General features: G+C 44.3%; 1 protein-coding gene across 1 annotated transcript in view; it reads right to left on the reverse strand.

Annotated features, from left to right (window-relative positions):
• Positions 1–6,604, reverse strand: part of LOC126253035 (uncharacterized) — a 449,954-nt gene extending 443,350 nt beyond the window's left edge. Inside the window, exon 1 of the mRNA XM_049954103.1 lies at positions 6,483–6,604. Within this exon, the coding sequence (XP_049810060.1) occupies positions 6,483–6,590 (108 nt within the window). The 5' untranslated portion in view covers positions 6,591–6,604. The remainder of the gene's footprint in view (positions 1–6,482) is intronic.
• Between the last annotated feature and the right edge of the window lie 6,384 nt (positions 6,605–12,988).

Below are 12,988 nucleotides of genomic sequence, written 5' to 3' on the forward strand. Positions count from 1 at the left end.
AATCTGCATGGCCAGACGGGGGTTTGAACCGCCGTCCTCCCGAGTGGGAGTCTAGTGTGCTAACCACTCCGGAATACGAGTCCAGTGTGCTAACAACTGCGACACCTTGCTCGGCAACTTTTCCAGTCCAATTACGATGATATTCTTTCAAGGGGGCCCTAGTAAAAATATATTCGTAGGATTATAACACTATTAACCTCATTCAAATCTATTACAGCGGAAGTCATTATTATAAGGGGAGATCTAAAACTTTCCATTCGAATGCCATAAAGTCCAGAATTGGTACGCCAATCTGGTAAAATCTCCGAGAAGACTGAGGCAGGCATTCCACCATCGCTCCAGACTGAAGATATCCCTTTGGTAAAACACGGTGTCCTGCCGCGTGAAGTCCTTAAATGCCCGCTGCACATCCACGTCCAACAAGAATCAATTATCCTTCAAGGCCTTTTTTAAAGGACCGAATGCGTGATAATAGTATGGGGAGAGATCGGGATTATAGGACGGGTGCTCGAGTATCCTCCAATTGTCTGTAATGGGTGAACCTGGTCTCCCAGATCGACCAGTCTTGTGTCGAATCGTGACCATTACAGAACTTAGCGCACCATTCTACGACGGTGACTGTCGACAGACATGCTGCCCCATAAACATTTTTCATTCTGCTATGGATATCTACAGAAGTTTATCCTTCGATAGCCAAGAAAAGAAGAACAGCACGTTCGTCGTGTTTGGGCGCATTTGCTAATAACGTCACCGTAATTCACGTTTCCGCATTTACCACACGCACGTCGGAAAGCCACGAATGTCATACTAATCCCATGCTTACATGGCGGTGCTTATGTCCCAGCAACGGAGTCGCCTTACGTTGCATATACGCTGCAGCAACGCCCTCGAACAGAAGCTTTTTGATCGTCCCTTACAGTACACAGTTTGGTTTTAGCCTCTTGTCTGACGCACGGATGTTTCCTGCGTGCAGGTTACTGCCTACTAGTCAAAATGTGCGAAGTGTAAAACTCAGATAAACAGTACTGATATCAGGTGGTTTAATTAAGACGCAAAAGAGGCAGATGGTGGCAGCAGGCACACTCATCCACTTGATGCAGTTGACAGTAAACGAATGAAAACACAAGAAGAATGTGTACCGATCAATATGTCAACCGTCTTTAGTTGAAGGTTGTGTGAGAAGGTAGATATGTTATATCTATGATGATAATGATTAAAACAATGTATGAACGGTACAGCCAACCTTTCTGTTTACTGGCGGGATATACGTCGCTTTTTACCAGCTATTATGGTCCTCATTATGAGCACGTTCCCCCAACCTGTAGCTAATTAAACAAAGAATAACAAGATTAAATTATAGTTGGTGGTTGCAGCAATGAAAAGGTAAGTACCGAGGGGCAAGAGGTACGTAAAATCTAGGCACGTGGTCACAAAATGTTCCGATCCACGTGTCTGTATGGTGTGTGGTGGGGCTCTGCGAATAGTATATGTTGTAAATCCCCTGGGCTGCTTACTTTAGTACTTTTAAACTATGTCTTGTGTACAGTACAGGCATTACTTGAGTAAAAATTGCTTCATCATTTCTTTGCGTTTATTCAATTGTTGATGGTGTACAGCAGTCAGCCAGAAATTGGTTTTAGGTTAGTTTATTCAAAAGTACCGTTGCCTGTTTCGAATTTCTTACAATTCATCGTCAGACGGATGTTTTTATGTTTTCATCAATACAGATTATACATTGGTTTCCTGTTAGTTGCCGTGAAATGTCCATGTGGTTCATTTGTATTAGCAGTTTTCGTCCACAGAAATACATTCTCGAACATGTTTGTATTTTCACAGTCATAAAAGTGTCATTGCATTGTAAACTACGTTCGTTCGGTCACAAAACTAAAGTGGTTTACAATGCGGTGAACGAATTTCCAATTTGCACCATATCAAAACACATGGTGCAAATTGAAAATTCGTTTTGTGACCGAACGAAAGTGGTTTACAATGCAGTGAAACGTTTGCGACTGTGAAAATACAAACATCCTTGAGAATGTATTTCATTGGAAGAAAACTGCTAATACAAGTGCACCAGATGGACATATCACGATAACTGACAGGAAACCAACGAATAACCTGTATTGATGAAAACATGAAAAAAACTGTCTGATGATTAATTGTACGAAATTCGAAACCGGTAACGGTAGTTTTCAATAAAGTGTCCTAAAACCAATCTCTGGCTGGTTGCCGTACACCGAATAACCATACCGGTTAATGTGCCCATGGTAGCTAAACAACAAATGCTTAGCAAAAAGTTATTTGGTGTGGTCAATATAAATTGAAAACTTAGTATTCGGGAGCAGTTGGATAATGTTACGTATTGAAATCTTTTTAGTGCCGTAATTTCGCGAAATCACACCGTTTGTACCTTCCGAGGAGACCAGTGACCATTCTTGCGGATTAGATTATATAGGTCAATGTTTTAGTCACATAATATATTATTAAAATTGATTAATGTTTTCGGCTTTTCAGCCATCATCAGAACTAAAAACTTACCTTTATGAAATATATGACACAGAGCTGTATTAATACTTCTTTATTACTGCTAACACCACCGGTTTAGGCAATGTACCGACTTATCGGTATGAAAAAGATAAATATTACTCTCTAATTTGCAAAACCACATATCTCATACAAAATCTTCACAGCTGGGCATACACAAGGTCTCGCTCCTGACAGTCTTCAGGAGCATTTTCTCTGATATTTCGGAAGATATCTGCAATTTTGTTTTTGCAACGTATAGCTGGAGTCAGCCCAAACAAATACTGTTCATCACGTCTTTCATGCGGTGCGCAGTGTCGATGGAAAGCGTCTGTTTGTTTCTCATTTCAAACAAAATTATTTTTAAATTGGAACTTTACGTGCCCATTGGACAGAGCGGTTGCAGTTAAGTTTAGTGCGATATTCATTTTACCCCTATGTATTAACAGGGACAGTAAAATACGAGGAATAACCAGTACTGCAGCAGCGGCGGCACCGCCATGGCCCGTGCTGACTGTAACCGCCAAGCATGCAGCGCTACGGAGCCGCTGCTAGAAAATGGTTCAAATGGCTCTGAGCACTATGGGACTTAACATCTGAGGTCATCAGTCCCCTAGACTTAGAACTACTTAAACCTAACCTAACCTAAGGATGGCACAGCGCGGTTCCGGACACCGCTGCTGGAGTATCGGTTAACCATCGTGTTTTACTGTTCGTGTTAATACATATCGGTAGAACGAATGTCACACTAGGCTAATCTTGTAGCGCTCTATCGAATGGACACGTAAAATTCCAGTTTAAAAATAGTTTTTTTGAAATGGGAAATAAACTGAAGCTTTCCACCGATGCCTAGCGTCGTATGAAAGACACGATGCACAGGATTTGTTTGGACTAACACCAGCTACAGATTGCAAAAACGAAATTGCAGATATCCGTCGAAATACCAGAAAAATGCGCCTGATGACCCAAAGGAGAGATACAAGGGCGACATGTGTTTTATCTACCGTTCTAATGGGCCATACCCTTTTTGTGTTGAAGCACTTATTGCCTTTATATACAGGGTGTCCCAGGATAAATAGTCGATATTCAGGGACATTCAAAGCAAAATACTAAGTATGTGCTCTAAAATGCATAACGTATGAGCTATGAGCACTCCTTTATGATTGATACTATGAATCAAATCTCTTTTACTGCAAGCTCTTTGCTTTCCATATTTTGAGAGTTGGTATTATGGACCAAAATAAGTAAAAAGAGTCGAGTAAACTTGCTTCTGAACTACCATGCGAGCTATGAGCACTTACTCATCTTCGCTACTCTAAAACACGTACTGACAATTTTTTCGTGCTTTAGTCGGTACTACCTCCTCCCAAAATATAGTAAGCGAAGAGGGTGCAGAATAGATTTGTTTCACACTACCAAAGATGAAGAAGTGCTCATAACTCTTAACCCTCGCGGTATCAAGAGGGGAAGCACTTTATGACTACGATTAGAAAATATTTTAATGTTAACAGTTACTTTATATTTTAAAATTTATTGCATATTTATTGTTTTTGATGAAATATTCTACAAGATTCCATAAATATTTCAAATTTTTCAGTAAGGTCTTACACAAAAACTTAAGTATTTGTAGAAGAAATTACTTTTGATAATGAATGTCGAATTCAGTATTTTCACGCTCGGGACCTTACTTAGACATCAATATATTTTTAAAAAGTATGTTTAGGGTAAAAGTCAACAACAATTAACGAAATTTGCATCTTATAAATTCTTTTCTAGGGTGGGCATAAAGTGGAGCCCCTCTCCCCCACTGGTAGTATACGTTATTAAAAGTGTGTTGATATTGCTAAGAGCTATAAAATATTTTCAGGTGCTAGACTCTGTTTACACATTAGTATCTCTTAAGTCAACAACAATCGACGAATTCTGTTTTTTTCTTTTTTTTAGTTTTTTTCGGGTGGGCATAAAGTACTTCCCCTCCCCTCTCCCCCCGCTCTCCCTCCCCCCCCCCCCTGGCAATGTGCGTTATGAAAAATACGTTAGTATTGCTGGAGTTAAGGTATCATATTACAGCCCATCCTTACTAGACTCTTTTGCTTCGTATGATCGTTACTGTCATACCCATGAACAATGACTATTCCTTCTGCGACCTCCTATGTATGCACAACACTGTATAAATTTTATGTGCAATGTATGGCTCTCCGTGTCAGAAATATTAATCTTTTTCATATCCAGAAGATGGTACATTACCTGAACCACTAGCAGTAGTGCAGCTCTGCATCACGCATTTCATAAAATACTTTTGAATGCTATTGAAAGTCACCTACAAGAAATGTTCGTTACAAATCTAGCTGCGACACGTAGTCAGTACTGATCATGATCACGTGGCAATCAGTTTTAATAAAATATTATGCATCCGAGACACTGGCGTTTATAATGTAGCTGTTATAATTTATTTGTTTTAAGCCTGTCACTACTGTGGGCTTGTATGCGCTTCCTGCTACGCCGTTACCCAGATGTTGTGGACGTGTATATCCGCTCCACTTCGGTTTTGCTACACTGCTACGGACATCTAAATGCGTCCTGAGCCACCGACCTCTCACCTTGCGGACGAGTTATTTCCATATGTCGGCGAATAAAGAAGTTTCGGATATTTGTCATACAACGTATGTGCCTCATTGGGTGCTATCATTTGCAAATCCTTTGCGATGCGCAGGGATGTGAATTTAGATAGCTTATCTACATTTCATTCGGTGCAATGTATGAGTTAAAATCGACAATACGCAAAGATTACGCAATGCGTTTTTACCGCTACAAAATCTTTAAAATTTCGTGCAGTGTTTACGTGATTTGATGAAGCGCAGTAAGTATGACGGAAAACGAAGAGAAATTCAGTTCTCTATCGAGGGAAGATATGAAACTGGAAGACGGTCGAAAATCAAAAATTATTACTTAATAGTTTTCAAAAATCGGATGATAAGTATTTCGTATCGGTCGGAACGCCGTTTCTCAGTACAGATGTTAGCATTTGGCGAGCAGTATAGCCATAACAAAAACTCGCGTTAGCACAGAATGCAAAGAGTATGTCTGTAGCAGCAAAAGGGTTAGCCACATCAAGTTGCGTTTCAGAGGTAACGTTTTAAGGGGGGTAGGACGTCAAACGGGCTGACTTGGAGCAGGAAAGGCACCACAGGACATTTTAATTTCCACTGTCTATACTTTTACAAATAAATTCCTAAAACTTTGTCAGCATGACCAGGAAGGATTCAGAATTCACACTCTTCGCAGTGGAACTTCGAAAATAATAACGAAATAATTTTTTTACGTGCGAAATTTCATCATTTTTTCCACTTATTAATGGCAGCATTTGTTGTTATAGGTACACTTTTTTTCATACGTAAGAGAGATACTTCGATGAATTTTGCACAGCATGCAAACCATACTTAAATGTGTACGAGGCTCTACAATTTTCCAAATCTATTAAAAACTGTGGTAAAAATTGAGGTAAATAACTATAAAATTTGTGTTTCTTCTAATCATGAAGTTTAAAATATAACAGCTCATTCGTTTCTTTCGTAAATTAAATAAATTCTAGAGTTTCATACACCTGTAAGTATGGTATGTGTGCTGTGCAAAATTCATCGAAGAATCTCTCTAACTTATGAAGAAAAGTGTACCTTTAGCAACAAATGCAGCCATCAGTAAGTGAAAAAATGATGAAATTTCGCACGTAAAAAAAATTATTTTGTTATATTTTCGAACTTCCACTGCAATGAGTGTGAATCCTGAATCCTTCCTGGTGATGCTGACAAAGTTATATGAATTTATTTGTAAAAGTAAAGGCACTGGAAATTAAAATGTCCTGTGGTGCCTCTCCTGCTCCAAGTCGGCCCGTTTGACGTCCTAACCCCCTTAAGTGACTAGCAAGAAAGAGCGTCTGTGACAGGAGTGTCGGGAGGTACCTGGTCGGAATGCGAGCCGCCATACTGGGGGCCGCCGGGGGCGGAGGCCGAGGTGGAGGCGGCGCCCTGCAGGAAGCCGTCGACCCAGCGCGAGGAGCGCCACTGCATCTTCTGCACATTGTTGCGGCGCGGCGGCGTGCGCTCGGGGCGGATGCGCTCGCCCCAGGAGGCGGCGGGGGCGGCGGCGGCGTGGTGTTGGTGGCCCTCCGCCTCCACCAACGGCGGCGGAGGCAGCGTCGACCTCCGCGGCTGCGGCTGCGGCTGGGCCGGAGGCGGCAGCGCCTGTTGCTGGCGGCGCCGCTCCCTGTCGCCGTCCCCCTTGTCTGCCTTCCGCTGCCCCACTTTGAGCAGCGTCCCGTCCAGCGAGGCGCGCATAACGTCTCCGTATCGCTGTCACGCCCACCTTGACACTGTTCGTACCGCGAGATCTGCTCTCGTAACGTAGACGCAGACACTCGGAATCTTTTTCACCCGGTCTGCTGCGTGGCCCAGATACACTGTGCAGATACCGCTGCCAGTTAGCTGCAGGGCGTCAACAGTCCGAATCCAAATTTTCCTTTCTGCCAGCAAGGTCTTTTCTGTAAGGGCAATACTTCGAGTTAACGACTACTGTAATATTTGATGCTGAAAACTTACGGAGGAGGAGGGTTTGTGTCTTCCACTGAAATAGTTCGACTATTTTATTGACTAACGCGTGAAAATTTATCACCTCGTTATACAGCGCCACTCAAATGTCTGCAGGCACTACCGCGTTTTAACACAATAGGACAGTCGCAAGACAAACTTGCACGTCTATTAAAATAAGTAAAGTCTTCAACGACCCAAACAATTCTATCCACTGCTGGATGTGAGTCCACTGTACACCTCACCCTTCTCCAGTTACAAACTGACAGCCACCAAACGACGTCACACGACTGTTACTCACCAACTAACTGGTGCACTACAGAACCGCACAGAAACTGCCATATGCACGTCTCCGTCAAAAGAGCTTCGCCCCGCGACATAGTGTACCATGGGAACGCTGAAGGCACCACACAGTCCGTGTCGAGACACGCAACGTCGACGAACTGAACTGCAACACACTGAGTCCACAAATGCTGACAACTGGAGGCGAGTGTTATTATTAGCTGTCCGGAGGTAGCAGGATCCCTCAGCTGGCGATAGGTACGTGCCGTATCGGTAGGGACGTGACGAGCGATCTTCACACGGCGACGACGCTTCTTTCGTAGCAATAGCGTCGAGACGCCTCCGCAGTTGTCAGCGGACGAGGTTCTGTCTGCAGAAGGCGTCGGTGCGCGAGACGCGGCTGGAGGCGAGTGAAGCGGGGCGCGCGCTGCAGCAGCCTCAGCAGAGGAGCAGGTGGCGAGAGCGACTGGCGAGGAAGGGCTCCGCGCGGAGGAACACAGCGAGCAGCCGCCGACCGCCGACCGGCCACCTGCTGGAGGGGCGTCCACGGCGGCGCGGTTCAATGAACCCGCCTTTTCTGTCTGCGCTGACCCCGGAACAAGGTGCCGTGCCCATCAGCGTTTCTGCTTGCTTAGCGGTACCAGCTCGCCACATTTACATAAGACAATGCTCACTGCTTTCGAATAATTACTGAATCCGACCTTAAACTTCCCCATCGTGACTACTCAGCAATTCACACTTACTGCTTAGCATAGGCTTCATCGAATGACTTTCTACTTCTCTACCGTTCCACTCACAAACAACTCACAAACACCACACGGAAAAAACGAACATCTTTCCGTGAGAGGCCAGTTTCCTCCTATTTTTATTACAGTGACCATTTTTCCCATGTGTAGATGGGAGCCAACAAAATACGGGGTGGCTTGATAAGTCTGGTGAAAAATCAAGGAAAGCAATATTTATTTCGTAAACGACTCACCTTACTTCTCGACATAATCTCCTGTGAGGGATATACACTTCGTCCACCGATCCTACAGCTCTTTCATCCCACAGGAAAAATAGTTTCTGACAGACTATCCATAATATTCGTTGACTGCGACAATCAATTCCCTATTTGACAAAAATTTCTTCCCAGTAAGCATAAGTTGTAAGTCAGGGAACAGGAAGAAGTCACTTGGGGTGAATAGGGTAGGTGAGGAACCAATTCAAATCCCAATTCATGCACTTCCACTATTGTTATCGCTGATGAGTGGGCTGGTGCATTATCATGGTGAAAGTTCTTTTCTGCGCCCTACCTCGATCTTTTTTTCAGCCCACGCGAGATTCAATCTATTCAACAAGGAAGCATAATGTGGTCCAGTTACTACGATTCTGCCATTTCCCATTATACCTTGGTAAACCCAAAAAAAATCAGTGCCCATCACCTTACCAGCCGGCAAAAAGTTGTTCAAGAGTTCAAATTTGTGTGAATTTCTAAGGGACCAAACTGCTGAGGTCATCGGTCCCTAGACTTACACACTACTTAAACTAACTTATGCTAAGAACGACACACACACCCACGCCCGAGGGAGGACTCGAACTTCCGGTGGGAGGGGCCGGGTAATCAATGACATGGTGCCTCTAACAGCGCAGTCACTCCGCGCGTCCTGGCCGAAAGTTTTCTACCTTCTTCGATGTTCTATCAGAAGCCTTTTTCTATTGTTCTGACTGCCGTTTTGACTCTGTTGTGTAATCACGGATCCATGTTTCATCAACAGTCACAAATCGACACGGGAAGTCTTGTGGATTGTGAGTAAAAAGTGAGCAATCACGACACTCGCTTCGCACACAGTTTTTCATAGCCAATTTGCCGTGATATTATGTATTCAGTCAGTTGGGTGCCTTCATTCTCAGCAATCTCACGAATTTTTATTCGGTGGACTTGCTTTAGCTTATCATGGATTATGACAATGGTTTTCTTTAGGTGACCTCAGTTGGACGGTAGGAGAGCGCTTCGTCTTCAGTGCTTGTCTGACCACATTTAAATTCATTAATTCTAAAGTAAATGGTCTTCAATGACGGTGCAGAGTCCGCACGAACTTCACCTAATTCTGTTTTGATTTGTGCAGCAGTCCAATCCTTCAAATAAAAATGATTAATAACACCAAGAAAATGGTTTTTCTCCATTTTTCAATTGTAGTCGACACACTAACTACTCGTAATTCAGACGGCTGTCGACAGTGAACTGTGTGCTGTCATTGTTGAAATTCTTTGTATGATCTTTGGAATTATCAAGCTTATTAACCAAGAAGGCGCAACAAAAATGTTCCATTCCCTCATGTAAATTTACCGGACCAAACCACCCTTGTACACTTTTCATTCGCGCTAATGTGACCTCCCGTCAAAAGCCTGAATAGACACCTTTTGGGTTGCGGACCGATGAGCGACGTCCAGGAAGAGAGTTCAAATGGTTCAAATGGCTCTGAGCACTATGGGACTTAACATCTGAGGTCATCAGTCCCCTAGAACTTAGAGCTACTTAAACCTAACTAACGTAAGGACACCACACACATCCATGCCCGAGGCAGAATTCGAACCTGCGACCGTAGCAGTCAAGCGGTTCCGGACTGAAGCGCCTAGAACCGTTCGGCCACCGCGGCCGGCAGGAAGAGAGTCAATGATGTTCTGGATAATACCGACAGGGATGTGGAGCCACGTCGACTCCCGTGCCGAGGCCAGCGTCGCTTGGTTTCTCGATTGCGAACCATGGAGTGAAAAGCCCGATGAGATGGTCCCACAGATTCTCGACTGGGTTTAAATTTTGGACCATGGTGACCAAGGGAGTACGGTAAACTTATCCTAGTGCTCTTCGAACCACGTACGTACACTAAAAGCTGTGTGACACGTTCTTTGTCCTGCTAGTAGATGCCATCCTGCGGAGGAAAAATGAATTGCATGTAAGAGTTGACTTGGTCCCCAAGAATAGGTGCATACTTGTGTTAATCCATTTTTCTTTCCAGAATGACGAGATCACCCAGGGAATGCTGCGCAAACACCCCCCGGGCCATAACGCTCCCTCCTCTGGCCCTGATCCATCCGACGTTTGTTGCATGCGGTTTGCCTTCAGACGTTTCACGCTATGCCAATGGACGTCTGTCTGATGGAGCAAAAAACATGATTCATCTGAAAAAGCAAACTGTCGCCGCTCAGTGGACGTCCATTTACGGTATTGGCGTGAAATTCCAGCCTTCGTCGACGATGAAAGCAGTCAGCATGGGTGCCTGAACCAGTCGCCAGCCCGCAAGTAGCAACATTCCCTGAACGATCATTGAGAAGACACTATTAGTAGCCCCTAGATTCGTATGGACAGAGAGTTGCTCAACAGTTCACGTTTATTTGGCAGTACACATCTCCACAGCCGTCGTTCCCCCCTGACGTCTGTGGCTCGTGGTTCACCACAGTTGCCTCGGCGCCGGATTAGAATACTGCCATTTTGCAACGCACGGAATACTTTAAAACTTATCCGTTTCGGAAATGCTTCCACCCTTGGCCCGAAGCCAATGATCTTGCCCTTGTGAACGTCCGATAAATTATGACGTTTTGTCCGCGTCCCCTCGACACGCTTCATATAGCCTCCACTGCTAATGCAGCCAACTGCCGTTGTGAGTGGTTATTGTACGTTGACGTAGAGCATAGGCGGTGGTCACGTTATGTGACTGGAGAATTTATTTTCACGTTCAGAGGAGAAAGTTGGTGATTGAAATTTCGTGATAAGACCTCGCCACAACGAGAAACGGCTTTGTTTTAATTGTTGCCAGTTCAACTCGCGTACCATATCCGTGACACTCCTTCCCATTTTTCGGGATAATACGAAAGGAGCTGCCTTTCCTTGAACTTTTTCAATGTTCTCCATCAATCCAACTAGAATGTAGTGTGTTTAAGTAGACGAGAAGATGTAATGACATTTGATAGCACATCTGCATCTACAAGGTGTCCGAGACATCCTCGTAGTTATCTTGGCTTTCTGCAATTGTGTATGTGCAGGGTGTTTCATATCTCATGTTACACACATATAGAGGCTGTAGAGGGGACTTAGTAGATCAAGTTTTACATAGGAACGCATGTCCGTACGCTGTTCGTTACCATGTTACAGGAAAAACTAGATGTACAGATTTCACTCCATTTACTATGATGTTGCAACAGTTGTTCGATATGAGGACCAACAAGTTCCGTGCACACAGTGTATCTGCACAGTTGTTGTTGTCGTGGTCTTCAGTCCAGAGACTGGTTTGATACAGCTCTCAATGCTACTCTATCCTGCGCAAGCTTCTTCATCTCCCAGTACCTGCTGCAACCTACATCCTTCTGAATCTGCTTAGCGTGTTCATCTCTTGGTCTCCCATTTGCACTGTAAGTTTGCATAAATTCTGTCCAACATGCATGGTGTATGGTTAATCGTTTCTGCTGCGACTATAATCCGTGAAACCAGATCTGCCTCCAACTGGAGAGGGGTCTCGTAACCAAGACTTTTCATGTGGCCCCACAAGAAAAAGTCCAAAGTGGTTAAAAATGGGGATCTTGGTGGCCAAACATGTGGTCCACCTCGACGGTCTTCTGGTTTCGGACACGAACTGCAAAATGTACTGTCTCGCCATCATGCTGGAACCACAATTCGTGCTGAATGTCCAATGGCACATCTCCCAAAAACTTCGCCAGCACTTGTTGCAGGAATATCAAGTACCCGGCATCCGTTAGGTGGAGAGGAAGAATGTACAGCCCAATCACACGAGCGTTGCACGTACCGGCCCGGACATTGATATCAAAGGTGTGATGAAAACTTCATGTACATGTGGCTTTGGTGTTTTCTTGATCCCCGACTAGCTATTTCAAGCATTCAGAACACCATCCCTGTTGAAATGTGCTTCATCGGGGAATAAAATTCGCCTTGAAAACTGAGGAAAATCCACAGAATGGTCCAGAAATAAAGACAGAAACTGACACGTGGCACAAAAACCGCCGGGAGCATGACTTGTACCTTTGAGCGAGATACGGGTGGATCTGCTGTTCATGCAGAACACGCCAGAGAAACGAGTGAGACATATGAAAGTCACGTGAAATGGATCGAGTACTCGTCGATGGATTCTCTTTAATTTGATGAAGCACTTCCTCTTCCAATACGACAGAGCGCCGCCTTCTTGGAACAACTCAGTTTGCTCTGTCGCTTGTGAATTTCCCACTTATTCGCATCCGTTGTTCTACTCCGTCAAACATGGAGTGAGATAGAGTCACACGATGGGAAAGTACTCGTTGTACAGACGTTGAGCCTTTCTACCATTACGGCGAGCTTCATCGTAAATTAACAACATATCAGTGTACTCTGCGAACGTGTACTTAGGCATCCTGTTACTGCAGTACACGTCACCGTAATGTCAACTGACGCATAGCCAGGAAACATGAAAACAAGGCAGATGGCTCTGAGCACTATGGGACTTAACATCTGAGGTCATCAGTCCCCTAGAACTTAGAACTACTTAAACCTAACTAACCTAAGGACATCACACACATCCATTCCCGAGGCAGGATTCGAACCTGCGACCGTAGCGGTCGCGTGGTTCCAGACT

Source organism: Schistocerca nitens, chromosome 4, assembly GCF_023898315.1.
Source record: "Schistocerca nitens isolate TAMUIC-IGC-003100 chromosome 4, iqSchNite1.1, whole genome shotgun sequence".
Taxonomy (NCBI): domain Eukaryota; kingdom Metazoa; phylum Arthropoda; class Insecta; order Orthoptera; family Acrididae; genus Schistocerca; species Schistocerca nitens.